This window comes from Manis javanica, chromosome 6, assembly GCF_040802235.1.
Source record: "Manis javanica isolate MJ-LG chromosome 6, MJ_LKY, whole genome shotgun sequence".
NCBI classification, from domain to species: domain Eukaryota; kingdom Metazoa; phylum Chordata; class Mammalia; order Pholidota; family Manidae; genus Manis; species Manis javanica.
Window position 1 is genome coordinate 133,553,484 of NC_133161.1, and position 24,089 is coordinate 133,577,572.

Consider the following 24,089-nt stretch of genomic DNA (forward strand, 5'->3'; position numbering starts at 1 on the left):
GAGCACACCCACAGAAAAAGCCCACTCCACCTGGAGGAGGGTCTGAAGGGTGGCAGCGCGAGTCAGGAGCCCATCCCCCTGCGTGCACCCCTGAGCCGGGCAGGCTCGGCTCTCCACCACCCCCTGCCCGAGAATGAGGTACCACACCAGGTGAAGAGGGACATGGAACACTTTTTAATGTCAAGTCAGAGACAACCCCTCCCTCCCCTAGCCCCCAACCCCACTTTCCCTCACCACATCCAGGACCCCTCCCCGAGGCCTCTCCGGTTCCCAGACTTCGGGGAGGAGGAAAAAGAGGGTACCTAAAAACTGCATTTTCTTCTCTTTCATACACACGCACACAAAGGTGGAAAATTAAATAAAAGAAACCAAGAGGATTCGATTCTCCAGTGGTCACAAAGGCATCCGAAATTCCCACAATGGGCTAAAGCAAGTGGTGACGGACTGTTTAGTTGGTTCAGGTGCTTGTGTTGGTTCATGCTGAGGCCTGACAGAGAGGAGACGCAGGCGCCCTGTGAAGGCCTTCCCCTCTCGGAGCGCCCCCGGAGCAGAGGCTGCGCCTGGGACTAGCATTCTCTCTGTGTTCTCTTTGCACTTTTTATAAATGTCTCTGACATGTAAATAACCCAAGAAAAAGAAAAAGGCAGGAGCTGATTACACAATTACCAGTAAACTCTATCATCTTTTAGAAGATCAACACACAGCTAACGCCATATACAGCATGCAGTATGTCTGAGACAGGACCCTGCTGAGAAATTAAATGGCTAGAACTCTAACAAAAAAAATAGATGTATATATATATATACTGTATAATATATATCATCAAAAGAAGCAGAGCCAAGAAACTCAAGAGACAGTGCACATCACCCTTCCGTTTCTAAACAGCACGTAGAAGCATAGTGGTTCCTGCATTAAAAGCCAGAATAAGGAGAAATCTGTAGCGCTGGTGGAGAGGTTGGTTAAATCGTATGTGGTTTTTTTTGGTGGACCTGCCGAATCCTCACCAGGTGGGTTAGTGCCCAGTGTGTGGTCCACCAGTTGTAAACCTAGTTTAGAAGTACACTACTCATTTTTAATGTTTAACAGACATACTTCTCATCACCCTTTTCATGTGTGTAACTTTTTTTTTTTTTTAGTTTTGTCTTGTTTTTGCACTAAGTTCTAGACTCATATCAGAAAATATAATTAATAAAATTAATCATGAATCAGAATCCCTTATTATCCATAATGTCCATGTAATAAAATGGGGAGAAATAAAGTTTAACAATATCTTTTGTGACTGTTGATTGTGGGATTGTTGTAGCTGGCAGGCTGTCTTGTTTAGTTTCCTGTTTCTTTTTTTCTTTTTTTTTTTTATATTTTGCATTTCATCACACACACAATAGTGGCAGTCTATGAAAGGGCCCTCAGCCTCACGGTGGGGCCTGCACGTCTCACTCTTTGTCTCTACTGAATCTGGGATGGCCGGCTCCAGAATTTTCCTTGGCGGGGGCACTTTAGTGGGCAGAGTAGCTGAGCCCTTGCCCACCCCGGTAACACATCGAGGTCACACAGTGCAGCTTGCATGTGGGTCCGAAGCCGGGCGTGCGCTCTTCCCATTTGGGGAAAGAAAGAAAACTCAGTTGTACCTACATGTCAGCAAGGACTGCAAGGCGATTTCAATTTCCTTTTAGACTTGTTGCCCCAAAGTATTCTTTGTTCCCCTCCTTCGAATTTGTGTCCCTCAGGCTATTTCTTGGAATTCATTTGCTGATATCTGGTGTAGAAACGGGTATGCTCGTGTTGCTGTCGGAGTTGCTGTTGCTGTTGTGATGGTGGCCGCGGCGCCGGCAGCTTTCCCCAGTGGGGGAATGACCCTCACATCAAAATTTGAGCAGTCGGTGCAAGACCAGAAGAGGTAGCAGCCAAATGCAGCCTGCCCGCCTTGATGTCCCGTTGTTCACCTCGCTGACTGCACCCGGGCCTGTGGAGAGAACACACTGGCCATGAGCTGCGTGCCCTGAGCTGAAATGCCCGTTACCTGGTCTGCTGCCATTAGGTCATGCCTCTGATGAGGCAGGCCTCCCACTGGAAGCCTTCTGTTCCAGCTCCCTATATAAGAGCCTGTGTTAGCAATGGACCTTCTGCAGCTGTGATCACATGGGTGAACGCTGCAACATGGGAAGCCTCTTGCAAGGAGAGAAACTGAGGCCTTGGTTGGTGTGTTCCATTGGCCATTACTCCTTTTTGTGTCGTAGCATGCTAAGGCCATAGTTCAGGGTCAAGTTCATGAAGAATGTGGTGCATAAATTAATATCCTACATAGAGCTGCAGTACTGTAAGAGCTCTGTGATCTTTGCACCATCCTCCAACCACTTCTGAGCACTGGTTGCCTTAAACATTCACTTGACCCTCCAGTGGCTCAACCTGTCATGAAGGACAGGACCTCTTGGCCACAACTGTCTGTCTCCCTGCTGTGGTGTCGGACTCGGCATCCATGCTGTCAATCACTCTATCTCAGGGCAAGGCCCTGGGCTTCCGCCTAGAGCGCTTGGCTTCTTTCCCATCTGGATAAGGTAACAGCAGGACTAGCTCAAGCACCACAAGCCTGACAGGCTAGAACCAGCACACATGAAGAGGATGTGGGAATAAGTAAAGAAACAGTTGGCCTTCTGCTGTGTAGCTGGGAGTAAGGAAAGCTTTATGTGGACAGTGGGAGGCAGAGCTGGCCATAGCACAGTGTGAGAGGGCGGGAAGTGGATGACATCTCTCATGGAGGGTCACACCAACTTGGCCTGCAAACAGATACGCTTTAAGATGGAGCCAAATGCATGAGGCAGGAAAACCATGACTTCATAAAATTCTGCAGCAGCTTCCCTACTGCTAGAAGCATAAGCTTTCTGGCTACTCTGGCTCTGTGGCCAAAAACACTTGTAACAAATGGATTCATGAACACTATGCACAAGATTGGATGCCCAGATGAATAAGGTGCCTAACGAAGCAGGGCACCTTCTCAGACTGCACTTGCTTAGGCATGCTGCTGCTTGGAACTTAATGGAGGCATTTGAAGCTGGTGTCCTCCCGAAGCCCATGTCCTCACCAGGGGTGAAGGAACAAAACTAGAACATGCTTGCCTGACTCTGATAATGAACATCGGACACATTTCCGACTATAGCAAATCAGCATCAAACCAGGCTTCTTGACCCTCTGTGGAAATATGCCATCAAGTCTTAGAACTCCTGGCCAGGAAGCACTGCCCTTATGATTTTATTTCTCAGACCTCTGGGACAAATCCCTGTTTCTGGGGCTCTGGCTAAGTAGATAGTCAGGAGTTAGAAATGCACCAGGTCTCACAACCTCATGTGCCTCTGGTGTCTGGTCCACAGTATTCCTACGGCCAAAACTTCTTGGCAGTGCAAGTTTTCATGCTGAGAAACACATGAGACGCCTGTTCTGTATTCCACCCCTCAGGGAGGTGAACATCTGGGCAACACAGAACTGAAGGCATCTGCCCTCAAATGCCCTCCTCCCAGTCTGGGCATCCCGGTGAGCTACATACATCATTCACCATTGATCACTAATTGGTTGCCTCTTCTACCATCTAATGACTATGTTTCTACATACAGCACCACCACAAAACCCCTCTGTCACATGCAATCACTCTGATATCTATAGCATTCTTTGGGATCTCCAGAGAGAAGACCCTCCCACCTCTACCCGGGCCTTCTAAGAGAAGAGGTTATTTGTTTCTCTCTCTGAGGAAGGCCTGTCACTCTGAGCCACTCCGAGCCACTCCAAGATCATTTGCAGCAAGACCTGTGCCTGTGCCTGATGCTGACTCCAGGCCGTAAAGGTTGATTCTGAGCCATGGGCCCAGCTGGTCTTTGTGGAGCCAGGCTTCATATTAAGCTGGGCAGAGCTAGTGGCTGCATCCCATCTGCCTGCTTGCTCACTGCATAGTGATTCCAAAGGTGTTCTGTACACCTGGCACACCATCCGGGCCACACACGCATCTGCTGGCTCACAGCTCTTTTTCTTTTTCATCTTTTTTGCTCTCCTGAGCATTTGTGCTACACACAGCTCTTTGAAACCCACTCCCCATTTACCCCAGTGCATGTCTCCACCCCTGGCCCTGGCCATGAAGATGCTCCACGGTAAGAGACAAGAGGGATAAATCCCAGCTCCCTGAGTTCAGATGCTCTCTGCTTCTCCCTGAATTTACACCTTTCAGGGCTGCTCAGCTAGTGGAAGTCTCCAGAGAGGAGGATGGAGAAGGCCACAAGCCCCACATGCAAGCCAGCAGGGGCCTAGCTTGGTTACCAGGTAGGAGAGGGGACAGCCTTGTCTGCAGGCGCAGCAGCCGTGAGTAGGCATCTCACAGAGGCAAGCGGCCCTGCGGTGCTCTCTGGGCACCCGTGTCCCCTTTCATTCCTCAGCCCCTCAGAACTCCTTTGTGGCTTGGCTGCCTGCTGCGAAGCACCACACAGAGTGGGTAGGGAGGCGTCCTTACCTGTTGTCAGAAAATTCTTCCCATAGAAAAAGGTAAAGACCACCAGGTGTGCCCAGCCTTCTTGCCTGTGTTGTTTCCCTGGACAAGCTCTGGGGCCTCTCTGCTCTCTTGTCCCAGGTCGGCAGGGGAGCTGCCACTCACTGTGCAGGACCACAGGCCACCTGCCCCTATCTCCTCACATGCCCTGTCCTCTCCTCAGCCCATCCTTCTCCGGCATGCCAGGGGAAGCTCATGTGATGAAGCTGGCCAGGGGGAAGAGGCCACCCAGAGTCCCAGGCGATGCACGCAGGCAGCGCTGGGGGCTCCACTTGCCTCTCCAGGCACAGCTGGATCAGCTCTCCCTTCAATTTCTGAATATGTTCACAAACTGAACTGCCACCTGTTGTCTGGACCCCTGGATTTTATTCTTTATGCTTATTGAAGGGTGATAGTTCTCTGGTTCCAAATTGATTATGCTAGTAATCTATTTCATTTCTACTGCATTTACAAAACTTCCCAACTGCTTGGCAGGGCACTCACTGCACTTGCGCATCTGTTTGCTGTCTGCCTCCTTAGCTGTTCTTCCAGCCACACGTTCTTCAGTTTCTCTCTGCCCCTGTTCCATGCAGCACAACCACGCATGTGCCACACAGAGGCACATGTGCTACAGAGATCCCCTTTCCTTCCCATCTTCACACCCTCTGCCCCTCTCCCTGGAGCTCTACACCCAACTCATTTCCAGTCCTGCTGCAGCTTCTGTTCCAGCCCCCAGCCACCTCCTCCAAGCAGCCTTCCTTGACTTGCTTTGGCTTGCTTCCACAGCACCAAATGCGGCCTGCTTTTAAAATGCACACCACTCTATTATAATTCTCTTTACATATTATAACATTTATTGCCTTCTCTATACTGTAAGCTCCTTAAGGTCACGGTCTGTATCTAACAGGGCCGATGGCAGTTATTTAATAAACATTTGTTGAAAGAAGGAAGGAACCAGAACACTGCAACATGTGCTGATGTGTCCATATTTACTTGGTGTTTTATTTTCTCTTAAGATTCTATGTGGGGAACAAACAAACAAACAAACAAAAGACTGACTAAGCCAAAAACAACAAAACACTCTTCCTACCTTGTCTTTAATTTCTGCCTTAACTCAATTTTCTCTTCCAAACACCCTTACCCTCTTTTTCTAACCATAAAAGTTACTGTATAAGTTTTACTCCTAATAAAAATCACTGAAAAATCTCTGGTTGGAGGAGGGTATTCACAGATGTGAAATCATATTAGGATTTCAGGTAGACTGCTTGCAGTCAGAAGGGTGTTCCCAGCCTCTTAAAGACACTTGTGTACAAGATGAGGATTATTATCTCCTGCTCTAATATGTGGAAACAACCTTGGAGAGCTTAAGTGATTTCCTCACAGTCCCTTGACTTGTCTCCAAGTGCAATTTCCCTTCCACTAATTCGGAACTGTCACTTTGTGTAACTCACACATCTTCAGAGGATGAAGAGAGAAGAGAGAATGAGGCCACAGGGCCTGCCACACCTGGGTACCAGGTAAGGTGGGAGCCACACAGGCCATCCCACACGTACCAGGCAGATGCAAGGCCTTCTCAAAGCCTGTGCTGGCCAGAGGGACAGCGCAGCCCATCTGCCTGGTGACATGGCCTTACAGAAGAGGCTCTGTTCTTCATCCAGCCTTGCCTCCCCTCTGTGCTGGATGCCTTTATTGCCTCTATCTCATCAGAGAGCTGTGAAGGCCTAAAGAGACCAATTACCAGGACAGTTAGGGTCCCAGAGAACTGTGATGAGTGTCCATTACCCGTCAGAAACATCTGGCAGCAATGAGAGCCTCAAATAAGATGCATTTTATTCATAGCCAAGTGACTCACCCAAGAACCTCCCCCTTCCTTCCACATTCCCCTCCCTCCCAGCATGTCCCTTCCAGCTCCAAGTTAGAGAGAGAGAATGAGAGAATGGGGTAAGCAAAGGGCAGCATGCAAGGCCCAGGTCTAAGGAGGTCATCACATTAGTGCATCCCTGTGCAAGGAGAGAGGCAGGCCTGCTACAGAGATGCACAGACACGGAGCTATTCTGGGCACTGACGGGTGCTCATTAGTGCCACCAGCTAAGAGAAGTTAGACTTCTGCAAGTGGAAGCTACACAGGGAGAATGGGGTGTCCTTGGGGCTGGGTTAATCTGCATAGACACAGAGATGGCCCAAGGTCAGGGAGGGTTCCTCCTGGGCTACTTCCTGGGGTTAGCTCAAAAGAGAAGGTGTCGGACGAAGGCCCATCCCCACTGAGGCAGCAGCTGCCTGGAAAATGTGTATACCAACCTTTCCAAGGGCTCAGAGCAGTAGTTTTCACTTCTAAAAGAAATTAAGAACAAGTCACTGTTACGGTAAAGCAGTCAGAGGCACGCACTTTGCCCCTATGTGTTCTGGGAACAAGCCAGCCCCACGCTGGCCCCTTGCTGTCCTGACCCCAGCTGAGCCCTCACACATGCATCCTGGCCAGGGGAGCCAGCCACCTTAAGGGCTGAGTTGAGGACTGAGGAAGGAGAGGAATAGTGATTGGAATGGCTCCTTGGTCTGAGGACAATCGGCTGCTTCATCTTAGCAGGGACTAAAGTATACCTTGGGGCTCCAAGCCAATCAATGTTGCTTTCTAAACCAACTTTCTGCCTTTGGCCACAAGATCATACCCTGATAAGTTAAAGTCTGTAGGGCTTAAGTACATAATTGGTTGATACAAATAGATTATATTATAGTGATTTGGATTTAGGTGCCCCTGCGATATCGGACATATAAAAGTTTGACCGGGATTTACCTATGCATTTGGGAAACATTGCCGAGCTTGCTTCCACTGCCAGAGAAGCTCAGACCTTTGATACCTGACTCCTCTTGATGAGTCAGATTATAGCAGGCGGGCCCAGAGGTCTCATCTCTCTGGGCCACCCCGAGGCAATGAGACCTGCATTTGGGCTGCCACCCTGGCCCTCGCTGGGAGCCACCTATGGAAATGCTTAGATGCCAGGTCCTCTCTGTTGACGGCACCATGAATGATTGCCATTTCACCAACTTCAAGATCTCACAACAATCCATAGAGCCTTTTGTAGGGATTGTAACTAGAGCATCTGCAGTTTGTTCAATCTGGATGTAGAGAGGCTACGAAATCCTTTCAAAATGTATATTTATACCAAAGCCCCGTGATGTCCACTTTAAATATCTTACACTTTTATTTACTCACCCCTCAATAAAGCTGAAAAGAAAAGAAAATGACATTAAAGTCTTTTGCACCATGCGATACTGTTCTTTGTGCAAAGGTCCTTCCTTGCACAGAGAAGGGAAGACCACCTCACTGTAACTCAGCCTAAACTCCACTAAAACATTTGACCAAAAGCAGATGAATACATACTTGCTCATTCAAGTTCTTAACCTTTCTTTAATAGCACCTAACATATGCAATCCCTCTTGGTCTAAATGGACATTGGTGACCCTAAAAAGCCACTCTGAGAAAGATGGGAGGGGTGATCTATGATCAAAGATCAAGGGTGATCCAAAGAAGAAGATCTGATGTAAAGCCAGGGAGGCAGAGAAAAGCAGGGGTGCCGGTTGTCTTTGTGGTTAGCAAGGATAGTCCCTTGCAGTGTTTGCTGGGCCCTAAAACCCAGCCCAGAAGCTAAGGAAAGGCTTGTCTCATTCAGGAGCCACTGGCTTCTCTGGGCAAGGAGGCAATACGCAGGAGGGAGGAGAGGCCGGAGAGGATCTTGGAGGGACAAAGCAGTCATAGTCCTTTCACCCCCCAAACCACAAGCAGTGCAAATGGAGGGTACATTTCAGGGAGTGTCACCCACAGGGTGGGCAGGGGGGCTGTGGTTTAAACTCCGTGGAAGGAAGGACACAAGACAGGGTTCTCCTTGGTAGTCTGACGTGCTGGAACTTTCAGAAAGATAAGAAAGCATAAGTTCTCCTAGATAGGAGAAGTGGTTTTCCATAAGACAAAGATCTGAAAACAACTTCAACTGAATTGTTCCCATCTAGCTACTTTTTCGGTGACTCTCCATCAAGCACTCCTTGCAAGACCAACACTCCTTAGCATCCACCCAGGTAAAGGTAAAGGACCACCTTGAATCTCATGCTTAACCTTGGCTAGAAGTTTTCCTTGGGCTTTTTCAGGAAGCAGTGTTCCAACTCTTCTGGTTAACTAGAATGCCCTGTCCCCCTTATATCCACTGCAGTGATGTTGGGAATATGCCAAGATATTTTTTATTTTATTCTAAACTCGTCAGACTGCACTACAGTTCATTCCCTTCAGTTGGTACTGAAAGGAGATGTAGAAATGCTAATGCTGTTTTTTATAACATTCTTGACATGGGGTCCAAGTGCAGAAGTCTGAGCCTTGCCTGAGTCTCCAAAGTGAGCACGAGTCACACACCCACATGTGTGAGCTAACCCTTCGCTATCAAGGAAACAAACAATCCCTTGAAACTCAAGCATGTGTTTTCCTCACCAAGAGCTTGACTGAATGTTGTAATCTTTTTGCTGCTCTATTAATGAGAAGGCAGGTAGAGTGGGAAAAAAATAGTCAAAATAAAGACAGAAAGAATGAGAGAAAAGAGAAAGGAAAAGAACCACTTGCCTCAAGGACTCCAGCCAGCATCTCTGGTCAACCCACCAGTGATCTCTCTTGTCACTAAAGACAATGCTTGTAGCTGAACGCAAGTATCCAGGAAATTACAGGGCTGCTGCCTGGTTCTGGCGGCTAGAGGAAAGCTGGTTTCATGCCAGGAAGCATATATGAACCTTCTAGAAAGATCTTTTGTTTTTGTTTTTACACCTTCTGCATTTAGACACTTGTGCCATAGAAATGTTAACTGCTGGATGGATGGACCCAATTAACAAGCTTTAATCCTCTGCCAGGGAGAACAGATCATCTCTCCTACTACAGTTTTTTTGCTTGTGATACAGAGTTTACTTACTCCCCCATTCTTTAATAAGTGGGTTTGATGGTTACAGTGAGGTTCACAGACATTAATCAGCCAACCTCTCCCAGCCCACTGATACCATCAAATCTGCCTTCATGCCTGGGAGATAAAAGACAAAGGACCGTAGATGGGAAATGAACAGCCCCCAAGTCGCTGAGTTTGCAGCGCAGCCCTGGCACACTTGCCTGTGAGGGAGTTCAGTGAGGGATGGTGGCTCATCCCTAAGTCCTTATTTATCATGGCAGGAGTCCTGCACCACCAAATATTAATACGAGAGGGTGACATGCAATCTGTTGTGTTTGCAAAAGGGAAGCAGAGAAATACTTCAAGCGCAGCAGAAAATGCTGAGGAGGGATGATTCTCTTATCAAAATCTTTCTACTCCATCCAGATATTGAGTAGCAAAGACTTCTGTTAAAGTCAACTGTTCCCAGTTAGAGGGAATCTGTGCATTCATGTAAAACTTGCTTGGTCTATCTGAGATAAGATGAGCACTATTTGGGGGTATTCCCTGAGAAAATAGGTAGCTCTCTGTTCTATGGGAGACTAGCAGAGGAGGAGGGACAGACGGACAAACAGAAATAAAGCACACAGATGAGTGAGGGAAATGCCCCAGGTTTGAGGCCTATTTTCCGCTAAATTATTCCTTAGTTGTATGAAAGAGTCCAACAGCTGTACTAAAGACCCTACGAATCCAAGTCTCGGAATGTTCCAGATATCTGTAAGCTACAGCTTCTGGCCTTGACCCATTGCCCTGCACTCAGCAAGGATGAGGGGTTGAGAGCAGCCTGAGAAAGGAGAGCAGAGAGTTGGCGCAGAGATCCTTGTGCCACACTCAGCATTGACAGCAGGGGGAGGGGAGGCAGGACAGCTTCACCTCAGCGGTAGGGGGTTGATAATGGGGTTCCTGCACCTGCGGGGTTCAGCAGCCAGGGGGTGGTTTGCTTGTTTCTGGCTGGTTTTCTTATTGTTGGCTTTGGGGTGGGACAACACGCCCTCTATCTATACCATCAGTTAAATACTAACTCCTTAGCAACCACTGCCTGTTTTAAATGTACCCACTCACTCTGAGAACTAAGAACTGAGTGATCAGAACGAGCTTGGTTCGTTCTGAAAGTCACCCTGTGCCATCATCGGCGTGAGCCTGACTCTCACACTCCCCTTTCACCGTTTATGTTGGCTACTTTCTAACGCTCTCTTACTTCTGTGGACATCCTTGCACAGGGGTCTGATACATGTAAGTCAAGTCATACGTGGAACCTGAGTATTTACACTGACATCACTTTCTCTTTCAGGTCTTTGTCTGGCTTTCCTGCCTGTGGTCCGTCTCCATGGCACTCCACGTCACTCAGGTGAATCCGCCTGAGTCTTTTCACCATAAAAATATTTTCCTCACCTGTCACACAGCCTCCCATGTAACTCCCTTCCATTCCTCCCCCACCCCCACCTTCTAGGTCTGATGCCATCCTCCGGTGACTGAACAGCCCGATGTGAACTGATGAGTAGCACGGGTGTAGGGAGAGGTGGAAGGAGAAAGGTCAGGGTGTTGGCGTGGAAGGCAGGAAAAGCCATCCCCCCGCTGTCCTCACAGCTCCCCTCCTGCCAGCCTCTTGTGTGGTTGGCACCGTCCTGAGGAAAACAGCTGCCCTTTCAGCCCGGGTTTCATCTACTGCTGACCTGGGCGCCCCGCTGCCCAGATGCTCAGTCACAGGCCCAGGGACTCACTTATGCTAGGCTAGTAACCTTGAGGAAGTCTGAGGGGCTTTGCAAACAGGCGAGAGATGCAGGAGTCATACCCCGGGGCAGACCGTGAGGTGGACGAGGGTGCAGAGTGGCAGGGGAAAAGAGCTCCAAGGAGCACATGAACCCCTGTGATGTCACACCGAGGGAGGTCCCTGTCCTCCAGTTTGCATCTGGAGACTGGACGCTAATGATTCGAAGCGCACCCAGCAGTTTTCAAAGCCTTTTCAATGTGCATTCTTTGTTGAATGTTGGAACGACTCTAAGTAGATAAGGCAGATCAACTCTATTTTACAGAAGAGGAAACTGAGTCTAAGTAATGTTCAGTGACGTGCCTGACAGCATGCAAGTATGAGATGTCAGGCTCCGAGGTAGGACTCGGAGGGATCCCACTCCAGATGGCTGCTCATTGGCCGCAGTGTCCACCTTCCTCCCCTGGAGAACCTCCTCAGGAGCCGGGTGATGCATTTTAGGGAATATTTGAATTTTCATGCACATGGTGTCGCTTCTGTTGCTGAGGGATAATCAATAGGACTCGTTACAGACACTGCACAGGGGGTTGGATTTGTCTTCCTATTGGGCCAGCCTCACTCTCTCAACCTTTTGCCCACCCAGATCTCTGGGCTTTGAGGTGTTCATGATGTTTCTTTCCCTTGCTCCTCCCAAGCCCTCCAGGGAAGTGTGCACAGGCTCTGAGCAGAGAAAAGGGGGCTCTCCTTAGGATTTTCTAAGCTCCCAGTAACATCTTTGAAGCCACTGTCATCCTCTAAGCAACTTCACAGATTAGAGCCTTGGGTAATGGAGGTTCGGGGCAGGGGTGGGGGGCTCTGGGAGAAAGGGAGGGGAGAGAAACCGTCCGGCATGGGGGATACTGACCTTGCAACAAAGTTGAGCTTGTAGGCTCATTTAGTTCTAAATCGGGTGAGGGACATACAGGAGAGAAAAATGAAAACAAACACATATATTATATACAGTAGCTATATATATGTCATATATAGTTTGTATACTGACTTTTACAAACATTTCTGCAGGCATGGATAAATAAAGGAAGACATAAAAACCAAGGGTGGTAGGACAAGAGGTAGCATGAGAAACACTCAAGGGCTTTCTGCTTCCAAACCTGGACACAGGGAGGGAGGGAGCTAGCTGCTGGCCATAGGACGGTTTCCAGGGCAGATGGATGGACTCCCGGCTGGTGCTGGGATAAGGTACTGACTTGGGAACAAAGGACTGAAGTCCTTTTGCAGGTGAGGTTTCTGTCCCACATCCTCCCCACTTGTTTGAGTTTGGGAGAACAAGTTCAGGAATTTCTGATCCTATGGCATGAGGCAGGAAGAAGGGTCTCTGAGAAACCGTGGTGATTCAGGATGGTGGGAGCAGAATTCTGGGCCTCGTCTGGGCTCTGCAGCCTCAGGTATGCAGGACCCTACTGCATCTGCCTGCAAGGACCAGCCCTGCCCCTGTCTAATTTAAGTACACTTTGAGCCCAGTGCCGGCACCTCTCACTTCACAACTTCAGGCCTTGTGAAAAGGGTGTGCAGTTTATGCACAGGTTGGTGGCAAAATGATGATAATTTTGCTTGTTTCCTGTGATGCTATCCTTCACCAAAAAGTCTGTATATTCACATAAAGTAAGTGCTGCTTTCTGACCTGTCCATGTCTGTTTCTTGGCTCTGAGCTGTGATGTCTGACAATGGGAAATGACATGGAAAACTCTCTAATAAGTTTATATTTGTCACAAAGCCTTATTGATGGTGCATTTCAATAATGAGTTTAGGGGCTGCAATGTCTGGACTAGCCTCAGTGAGTGCCAGTGGGGTAGAAACGCCTGTCTCGCACATTAATGGGCTTTACTAGAACCTTGGAACTATGACACCCATGAGCATTTCTGTGATGGGCTCCTCAGAATTGACCTCTTAGCTGAGGCTAAAATAGTTGTTTCTGTTTGGTTAAGTTGGGAACATGTACCAAACTTTTTCTCCTTCTTAGAGATTTAGCATGTGATGGATCTTAGACCTCCTGCATTAAAGAACATTCCCATATGGACACATTCACCTTTGTTTGATTCAGTCTCAACTGAAATTATTTGAATACATACTATCACTTTTTAATGCTTTTTTTTTATTTTTTTGACAACCCTAGACTCCAGGAAGCTGGCAACTGTAGGAATGTCCCAAATGATGCACAGGGTGAATACTGACAAAACGATGGCATGAAGGCAGAGGTTTTAATTGCCACACATGGGTCTGCTGAAAAGAGCAGATTTATGACACAAGCTTCACGACATTCCTTGTCACAAATGCCAGCAAATTCATTCTTAAGGTCTGCTGCTTCTCCTTCTTCTGATATTAAAATGGCTTAAGGGGAAGAGGCCAGGGAATTAGACAGGAATGATAAAGCCAGTTGCAAAACCATTTCATGCACCCAAATCAGAAGGGCGAGGTCCAAAGAGGAGGGAGACTGTTTACAGGAACGAGGACCACTGTGGGCGGAAGATGGAGGGCAGGACTGGGGGCCTAGTGAGAGCCTTAGATGTGCAGGGCTTGAGAAGGAGGGGTTCGCTCCTCTCTAATCATGGCCCTTCTCTGGACGTGGACAGACACCTGCCAAAAAGTCAAAGGGCCTGACAAACGTGAGGGGCAATTATGACTATCCCTGTGTGAGAGATGTCAGACAGATCAATCACACTAATCACAGCTGTGCCTATTCTGAGCTACCAGCTTTGGGGTCAAAGGCAGCCTTCCCCTTCCCAGCCCTCCTCCCAGCCGTGCTTGATTTTATGTGTTGGACAGAAGAGGGATAAAATGTGATTTGGAAGCAGAGATTGAACAATGGAGTCAGGTTGCTTGGGGGGCAAGCTGAGTGCATGTGCCATGGAGGGGATGTGGCAGGGGTAGGGGTTGAGGGCAAGGAGCTGGAAGCTATGAGATTTTCGGACATTCTCAAAATAAAAGGAATGTGTGTTCTTGCCAATCACTGCTGACTTCCTCACCTTTCCCTCTCCACCACATTCAAGAGTGATTATTAACATGGGAGTCTAGGGGAATGGATTAGAAAGCTTCTAAGCTAACCAAATGTGTTGGATATTGAGGGATTTTTCCCCTTAAGCGACCATAAATGAACCATGTGTTCTGTAGGGAGAATCTGTCTCCATCAAGAGATGAAAGCCATCCCTGGGTGCCTGGAGCCCTGTCCGCTGACACAGACACAACGCAAGCTCACGCCTGTGTCACTGTCCCACTCACGGGAGCTGGAGACACACAAGGTCTAATTAGGGTGCTGGTTTATTTGTTTCCTTTACATTCTTTTAGCAGCCAGTGCAGTTATCAGACATGCAATGAACACAGAGCAATTTGCCTCACACTCATTAGTCCTTCAATAAATAGTTGTTTAATGAATGAATGCATGAATGACTATGGGATTCTGTCAGGATGGTGTCTTGGCTGGACAAACATATCTTAATCCAGCCAGACAGCATCCATTGACTCAAATGGAGCACCAGGGAAATCCCATTTTCTATGTTAATTCTCCCTCTAAAGCTAATATTACTCAGGATCCCAAGGTCCAGGATTCTATGTTCATAAATATAATTTAGTTTCTCTCATGTTCCAATGGCCAGGAAAACTTTCAGAAATAGTTAACATTTTACACTAATCCTTTGAACAACATAGTGAAATCATAAATATCCTCTTTGGGTTCTATACTATTATGTCCAATTATAATCCCCACGGCCAGTTTAGGAGAGATATCACTGAGAAGGAAAAATTAAATGTCACCTCAGCTTCCCAATTCCCCTCTCTCCTGTCTCAGGATTTTTCCCATTATAGAATGAAATATGAACATTCTTTTTACTTTTTTTCCCTTCTCCAGGCATCTGCTTTGAAGTGGACACTAGTTTTTTCTTCCCTTCGTTGCTCCTTCTTTCCACCCCACTTCACCCCTAATTCTCCCACATGCCCCCAGCCTCTTCCCAAGGCCTTCCTTCCCCATGGCCCTTCCCCCTGCCCAGCTCAGGGCTCAATCTCACCGAACAGCGTAAGGCTGGCATTGGTGTGGCCCAGTCTATTGGAGGCCACGCAAGTGTAGTTCCCGTAGTCATGCTCAGACACATTGAAGAAGATGAGTTTTGAGAGGAAAGGTCTGTTTTCCACTTTGACCCCTTTCTTTCCTTCAACCAGCCTGAGACAACAAGGGAGAGACAGAAAAGGAGATGGTTATATTTTTCTCATAGAAAGCAGACTTGGGAATGAAGGATCTCATTGACCCCTTTGTGACATCGTTATAACCACTTCTTCCTCCGTTCAACTACACAGCAAGATCACACACAAGGACACATGTAACTGTATTTGCTGTGTGTCCCTGGGGACACTCGTGGCCTGTACAGATATCCATCTCCCTATACAGATATTTAAGTCCTCTGAAGGCAAATGCCTTCAGCAGACGTAACGCGCTAGCTGTGTGACATTCAGCATGATGTTATTCACACAGTAGGTGCTCGTGACCTGGTCCTCACTGTTGTGGATCATGGTGGCAATGAAGATGACGAAAACCATGGAAATGAAAAACCCACCTTCAAAGAGAACAACCACTGGAGGGGTTTGAAAGGGCGATGTTTCCCAGGCATCTTGGGAGTAAAGTTTTCTCTCAAGAACTTGAGACATTCTAGAGATAATACCTTGCTTTTGGCTGTGAATAAGGTAAAAGAACCAGGGAGCATTTTGACATCAGGGGACTCTGAGGGGCTTGGAAGAGGTAATCTGCCTAGAGTGTGGGAAGGATTGCAGATTCTTAAGAACATGACCCCATGGGCCAGGACAGTCTCCCTGAGCAATCCATTAAGGCAATTTGTAGGGGCCTGCAAAGAGATACCACAGAGAGTTAGTGGGGAAAACAGTTAGACGTACTCATTAGAACCACGGATTCCATTTCAGGGCAGATGGAGAAGGTAAGGAGAAACCTGCTGTCAGGGTTGGCAGGGCCACTGCCCCCTCTCTCGAGGTTGTAAGCCACAATTCCTACGACAATTGCATGTCCACTGGGAAATTATGAGACCACCTCTCTTCCTTTTAAAACCTCTGGAGTGTCCTATTTCAGAGAACAGGCTTTAAGCCAAACTTTTTACCTTCCTTGAGATAATTTGTCTTCCTTGTCCAGAAGCTGAGTCTATATTACAGGAAAGGTAAATGCTATTGGGGAAAAAAATCTCTCTAAATGGAGAGTCCCAGGGAACATGGAGACAAACCTAAACGGCCTTGTTTAGGGCCTGGCTGGGGCAGGATGTGCAGACAGTAAACCATTTCAAGGTGGAGGCGTATCATAACAGAATCAGGGGACAAGAATTGGAGCAATGGCCGCATCATTAAACCAAGAAAAACAATATTTGGGGAAGAAATGGAAAGTGAAACTCAGCAAGACAATGATGAGAACATCTTTGTAAACTTTAACATGTGATTCAACACAATATATTTTTATGGAGTCAGACGTCAAGAGCACTGCCTGTCCCTGAGTCACAGTGTGTTCCTGGCATAGAGGACAGCCACTTGATCATTATCTGAAGGTGTTGTCTCTGTAGGAGTCTGGAGTGATTCTCTCCACCACCAAGAAGAGAGCCAGGTTCTGGCTTCAGTTCTCACCCAACATGTGTCTCCAGGGAAGTCAGGGGGTTGGTCGGAGGAACTTGCCTTGCTTTTCATTATGTAGGTTTTCCTCTGGGAGCCTTTCTCTCATAAGCGAGGGGTCAATGAACTGGCCTGAGTCCACGAACTTCATTAAAATGTGAGCGCTGTCTGAATGGAATAAGGCGTCCGGCTGTGCAGCCAGAAGCCAGTAATATTTCCAGCTTGTTATGTAGATATTGATCCTCTAGGGGGTGCTGTCCAAAGAGGGTGCTACAGCCCGCCCACCAGGAGGCTTCTGCAGAACTGTTCAAGCGTATTGATCCCATTTGCCATTTTGATGCCATTTCTGGGCTGGGGAAGAAGCCTTCACATCAGAACCAAACTGTGAATTACATTTCGGCTCTGCAGTGGAGAAAGGCACTCGCCGAAGCAGGCTCCTGCTTGACAGCTCCGAAGTGTCTTTAGCTAGAAACAGTGTAAAGTGCCCAAACACCACTTTGCGGCACTTTGCAGCTTCTGGGACGGCACACTAGCCTTTCTCTGTGTGGTCACACCTTTGCCCAGCCCACAACTGCTACCGTGCTTCGGTTTCTTAATGAACCTGCGAGCTTTTCATTGGCTCATGTCACATGGATGGGTGGCCCTTAAGTACCGCGTTCTATCTCCTCTCCCTTTGATTGATGACCCACATGGCGGCATGCAGTTGAGTGGCACTAGTCCACAATCAGAAGTCTTCTACCCTACATTTTGAGATATCTGCCCGATCCCATCTCTTGGGGATCTGCTTTGCCTCAGAAGTACACTTATCTTGCTGGGAATGTGAGCGAGGGTAGAGCTCACCTCCCCCTGGGCAGATGCAGATGCCCTCTGAGCGCTACCTGGAGGAGGCAGCCTGCCCTCCTCGGTGGCCCAGGAAAGTGGGACAGTGGCAAGGACCTCAGAGGCAGAGGTGGTCTTCTTGAGCTGGGTGCCAGGAGGACAGACAACTCCACCAATGGGAGAATACTGGAAATAAATAAATGAGGAGCCAGTGGAAAACTGACCAGACTCCATTAGTGGGGAGACAAGGAGCCTCCTTGAGAAGAATTCAGATGGAGGAGGAAGCAAAGGTGCCTGAGCCAGAGGCCTCTGAACCTCCCCCGGGCCTCTATCTGGCCTTCTCCACCCGGGTGAATGGTGCCGCAGGCTGCGGTGCCTCCTGTGACTCACAAGCCTGCAAAACTGAGCTCTCTCTTCCCTTTTCTCCCCCGTGGTCACTTTTGCCTATGACCTGCTCTACTTGTCTCCACATACTTTAAGACCTTGCTTTCCCCTATGTTTTCCTTGCATTTTTCTTCCATACAAAATAAGAACAGGATGTGGCTGATTAGTTTTCACAAAGACCTGGGCACCTGAAGGTTTGGGAACTGACCCGGCAGCTCCACGGTTTTTGTTTTCTTCTGACACATCTTCTATATGAAAGAAGGGAGGGGGGAACAAAGAGGAAGGATTCCTAAGAGAGATGACCATGTCCATTTATTGGGAAAACGCTGCTCCCTTCTGCTTGATTCTGAATACTTGTATGGAGTGGGGGGAAACCAGCTGTCTCTCCTTAGCTCTGTCTGAGTTTGCTTTACTCCTTCCACCTCAGTCCCTTCCTCTACAAAAGGGGCTGGATGAACGCAACACACCTCACTAAGAGGTTGCCAGCGTTTGTACTTAGCAATGACAAGCACTACATCTCACTCGGAAGGATTAGGAGAAGACACAATGAATCGTATGAGTAAGTGAGAGGGTTCTAGACAAAATCTAATGACTGATTCAGAGGCCGGAAGAGCTTCTGCTGTCTGACCAACCTCTGGATAAAGCAGGCACGTGGGAGGGGTCTTCAGTAGTCCGGGCAACGGCTGGGACACCTTGGGCCCAAAACTGCTCTCTGTTCCCCTTCTCACAATTCTGCTGCTCTCTCAGCCTCTTGGCCTGTCACCTCTTCCTCCCCTGTAACCCACACACCCCTCAGGACGTTTTGCATGCCCCCCATCCCCGTCTGTTATGCAGGGGCTCTGAAATGGGCAGCTCTTCCCATTGTTGCTCATTCCCCTTCACAAAGCTCTTTGATAACGGTAATTGTCATGTTGCCTGGCTGCGCAGAGCTGCTGATCCTGTGCTAACGTGCTATTTGATAACTCCTTGCGGTGACAATCTTCAGTGAATCACAACAAATATCTCTACGATGGCTGCCACAATGGAAGAGAAGGGAATAGCCCCCTCTCCTTTCTCCTGCAGGGAAAGAACAACCTGGGCACAAAGGGAGGGCTTAATCGGGTCACGGACTCTCTTATTCACTGCCACTGATACTGTCTGCTTCTGGCCTGGAGACTGGCTAGCAACAGCTAAGTCGCTAGCCACTCCCAGCACCCTGTGAGCACCCTTACTTCTTAATGCGAGCCTGACAACGTGTTAAAAATAGCTTCCGGCCGAACACATTATTTCCTTGGCCTATAAAAAATTTACAAGCCTTACATAGGCCTCTTGGTTTCCTTTGAGATCTTGCTTTTCTGAAAAAAGTTTACTCTCAGGCCTGTTGGCTGGTGAGCTTACTGCACATGGCAACATTAAAAACAAAGGTGAAGTCCACTAATAATAAGAAAAGATGTGTTTACACACAGTTTCCCCCTTATGGGCACGAGGTACCCTGCCCATGAGAAGAGGGTTTTGTGGGAATTCATTTGCAACCACCTGGAATTAGGACTTGAAAAACGCTTTCCTCCTTCTGCGCGGGAGGTGGGCAGGGAGGGAGGCTTACCTTTTGTCATCCTTGTACCAGTGGAATTCTGCTGAGGGGACTGCTGAAGCTTCACACTGTAGTGTCCCCTTTTGTCCCACGGGGACACCTGTGCCCTTAGCTTCTGAAATGTATGGTGGATCTGCAGAGAGAAGACCCGTCGTCCTGTAAAATGCATTCTGAAGTGAGGCAGCCTGTCTCATTCACCGATTCTGTGGTTCACTCCCTGCTCCTACCTCAGCTTCATGGAGCTGACAAATTGCTGTACTAACTGTGCCAGAGAATGAAGCCATTCAGGGTTGTTCTGAAAGAAAATTTGGTCTTCCTAGCATGTATTACTTCTGTTCCTCTTTCTTCAAAAGTGGGATGACCAGGTATTCAGGCATATTTCCTGTTTAAACTTTTTAACTTTCATAGGATGATGCCAAGCCATCAACCCTATGCTCCAAGGGTTGACACTCAGCACCTTTAATCAGCCTTATAGAATTTCTGCACACTAGGTTCTTGCCAGAGTATATAACCCTGAACTACTCAATTCCCATCAAAAGCTCAGTTGCAAGAAATAATATTCACAGAGAATTGCCTGAAGGATAGATAGATCAGTCATTCTAGGTATTCTAAAATGTATCCCTGAGTCAAGTCAGACCAAACCAGATCCAGATACTGGGCCCACATTCATTTGAAGTCTTTACCTAACCATCCTACAGTCTGCATGGAAGTACATTATGACAAACGGCCATAATAAACTCGCCATGCTACTTACTGCGGAAATAGCATATGTGATGTTGTTGACTATATCTCAAAGTGCTCTATTTGTGGAGACCCTAAAGAGAAATATCTTTAGGGTTTCACTAACAGGAAAAGCAGGGCTTTTCCCAAACAGTGAGTTTGCTTTTATTTTATGGACATAAAGTTTAAAGCAAATGTTTCCCTTCTTTGTTTTAGCGACTCAGCCAAACACCTAGCTATTCTGGACCTGCATCTAGCCACCTAGTGGTACATATTTCATGTGCTGACTTATCCCTAGCTTTCACTTATTTTCCTAACTAAGTTTACCCTTTGCTTACATTTCCTTACTCTTTAGGATAATTTTTTTTAACAACGGCTAGTCATCTTAAGCCTCTTTTTTTAACAGAAACTGTGCTGCCAATTTTGGTATAAAAAATGGTAGCGCTGTTAGTCCTATTTCCTTGCTTCTTAAAGCATTAATTAGGTTCAGATTACAACAGAAACCAAACTATGCAAGTCAAGAATGAGCAGTCACCAATACATAATATTCTTCCTCTATGTCTGCCCCACCCAAGTTTTGAAGGGAAAAGCTTCCCGTCTGTTGGATCAGTCCTTGCGTTCTATTCTGTCACAAGACTTCCTGGAATGCGCATAGCAAAGAGAATGTTCAAAATGTCATAAAGAACTGAATGTACAAAATGAGGAATTAAGAGGGAAAGGGTGAGAGAGCGAGAAGGTGGAGTTGAGTAGGAAAGGTGTAGAGAGAATTTGGATGGTAGATAAAAGAGAATGAGGGGTCTAGAGCAGTGGCCCCCAAACCTTTTGGATTCTGTACTTCTATTGGTCAAAATCAGGTTTTGAGATACACACTCTAATATGTATATGTTAATCTATATGTAAATTATGAATATATACCTTGTACATTAACTTAGATCATTGTAAAAGGATGAGATAAAATAATGTACCGTACATGGAAATTATAGTATTTCCTTTACACATCTAGTTTTTGTGTTCCCTATTATGGAGATGACAGGTCTAAAGAAGGAGAAGCTTGGAAATGTTATGAGTAAAGTATGGAGAAAACAGGGATTCAAAGACACAGTTATATAAATTATGCACTGACTATAAGTCAAGTTCGGGACTGTGTTAAACTCCTTTGGGATACATTGTCTTTTAAAACTAGAGTTTTGGATTTGTTGCTCTTGAAAGCAGTGAATGGGCCAAGGTGCTGCATTATTTACTGTGCTGAGTCAGCAGCTGGCTCTGCCACCTGGCTCTTAGTTGTGGCTATGATAGCAGCCAGGCCCATGCGGGTGCAGGACGGGGTCCCTGAGACCACTCACAGTTCACGGTGACCTTTACTCTCCGGACCACCGGCGCAGCCACGTCATTGGAAGCACTGCACTCGTAGTCCCCCGACTGCTCCCGCGTGATGCCCTGGATTTCCAGGTATTCATCTTCACTCACAAAGCCCACAGCTACAGGAGAAGGTGTGGTGAAGTTGGAGAAAAAAAACACCGAAGGCATAAACTTAGAAAACAAAGTATAAGATGGTTATGTCTGCAGAGAATGTGCCACTTCTGAGTTCGGATTCTGATGAGCTGTCCTGACGCTCCCTGCCCTGATTGTCCGCGGCTCCCATCAAAATAGTACCTGCAGTACTTGAGGTGAGGATTTAATAATGTGGGTAACTGTTGAACCACTGTGTTGTATACTTAAAATCAATATAAGATTCCGTATCAACAATACTTCAATTAAAAAAAAAAACTTGTCTGAAGTTCTCCATTGGATCCACAGAAATGTTTGTGTCCCTACCTGGACTAAACACAGTGCCTAGAGAGTTACCGATCTTCAGTAAGTGATTAATAATCACTTACACTGACCAAATCTTACCTAGCAGGTGAGCTCTGGGATTTAAGTTAGGTAACCTTTGTAAATATTAACTCTTTCGGATCTCAAGGTATCATTGAGACTGAACCTTAAAGTGTGTAGGTGATCACTTCAACCCAGACTATGGATCAATTAAAATATCCCATTAGCATTTATACACATACATACACACACAATCATAAAAGGCAATGGAAATACTTATAAAATAAATGTAAATTTCTGTTCTTAAATGTAGATACACAATGAGATAAGCAAAATGCAGTTTTCTAAACTTCAATCTGCTAGAGCTCTTGGTTACATGATCCTGAAGACAAACCATCAAAAGGGACTCCGTACTCTAAACACAAACAGGGCAGAGGGCAAAGAGCAAGAAGACACGGCTGCATATCTTACTCTGTCCCTTCACCATCCTGAGACTCAGGCTCTCTGTTGAAAAACAATAACAACCCTCTACCTACTAGTCATCCTACCTGACACCTTGATATAAACCTCCAAATATGGAAAGCCTAGAAGATGGGTTCACAATTCCCACCCATAATCACTTGAGCTTTAGCTTCCATGAAGAAAGGCAATGGAGAAAAAAAGTAACTGCTTGTGCCAAAGCAATCTTGAAAAAAGAGAACAAAGCTGGAGTATCCTACTCCCTGATGTTAGGCTATACTACAAAGCTACAGTAATCAGAACAGTATGGTACTGGTGTAAGAACACACACACACATGTATCAATGGAACAGAACAGAGAGCCCAGAAATAAACCCACAATTATATGGTCAATTAATATATGACAAGAGAGGTAAAAATATACAGTGGGGAGAAAGGATGGTCTTTTTGATCAATGGTGGTGGGAAAACTGGATAACTATATGCAAAAGAATGAAACTGGATCACTGTGTTACACCACAGAAAAAAATAAACTGAAAATGGATTAAAAACATAAATATAACACCTGAAATCATAAAACTACTAGATGAAAACATAGGCAGTAAACTCTTGTATATAAGCATTAGTCATTTTTTTCTAGATATGTCTCCCCAGACAAGGGAAACAAAAGCAAAAATAAATAAATGGGACTGCATCAAAGTAAAACTGCTGCACAGTACAGAAAACTAACAACAAAACAAAAAGGCAACTTACTCTATGGGAGAATATATTTGCAAATTAAATATCCAATAAAGGGCTAATACCCAAAATATATTAAGAACTCATATAATTCAACACCAAAAACACAACTAATTTCATTAAAAAATGGACAGAGGACCTTTACAGACATTTTCCAAAGCCAATTAGAATATCTCTGATCATTGCTATCACCTCACGCCAGACAGAATGGGTAGTATCAAAATGATAAAAAGTAACAGTTGTCATAAGGATATCCAGAAAAGCGAACCTTCATACATTGTTGATGGGAATAAAAATTGATACAGCCACTGTGGTAAAAAGTATGGAGGTTTCTCAAAAAAAGTAAAAAGACAAATACTATATGACTCAGCAATTGCACTTCTGGGAATTTAACTGAAGAAAACAAAATCACTACTTCAAAAAGATAAATGTACCCCTATGTTTATCAGAGCCTTGTTTACACAAAATATGGAAGAAACCTAAGTGTCCATTCATAGATGGATGGATAATAAAGATAACATATACAATAGAATACTAGCCATAGAAAAGGGTGAATCCTTTCCATTTGTGACAACATGGTTGGACCTAGAGGGTATTATGCTAAGTAATAAAGTAAGTCAGACAGAGAAAGACAAATACCATATGATATCACTTACATGTGAAATCTAAAAAACAAATCAATCACAGACAAAACAGAAATAGTTTCATAGATACAGAGAACAGACTGGTGGTTGCCATCGGCCAAGTGGAGGGGGATGGATCAAATGGTAAAGGGGGAA

General features: G+C 46.4%; 1 protein-coding gene across 6 annotated transcripts in view; it reads right to left on the reverse strand.

Annotated features, from left to right (window-relative positions):
* Positions 1 to 218: 218 nt before the first annotated feature.
* NTM (neurotrimin) overlaps positions 219 to 24,089 on the reverse strand; it is a 929,477-nt gene continuing 905,606 nt past the window's right edge. For 3 of the 6 annotated variants that reach the window (XM_037000867.2, XM_073239476.1, XM_073239475.1), the window contains 6 exons: positions 21,647 to 21,781; positions 19,596 to 19,716; positions 15,220 to 15,371; positions 12,069 to 12,104; positions 6,803 to 6,835; positions 219 to 1,963 (listed from right to left, as the gene is read on the reverse strand). In XM_037000867.2, coding sequence (XP_036856762.2) covers positions 1,863 to 1,963; positions 6,803 to 6,835; positions 12,069 to 12,104; positions 15,220 to 15,371; positions 19,596 to 19,716; positions 21,647 to 21,781 — 578 coding nt within the window. In that variant the 3' untranslated portion in view covers positions 219 to 1,862. The remainder of the gene's footprint in view (positions 1,964 to 6,802; positions 6,836 to 12,068; positions 12,105 to 15,219; positions 15,372 to 19,595; positions 19,717 to 21,646; positions 21,782 to 24,089) is intronic. The other 3 variants (XM_073239473.1, XM_037000868.2, XM_073239474.1) reach the window with 3 other exon arrangements.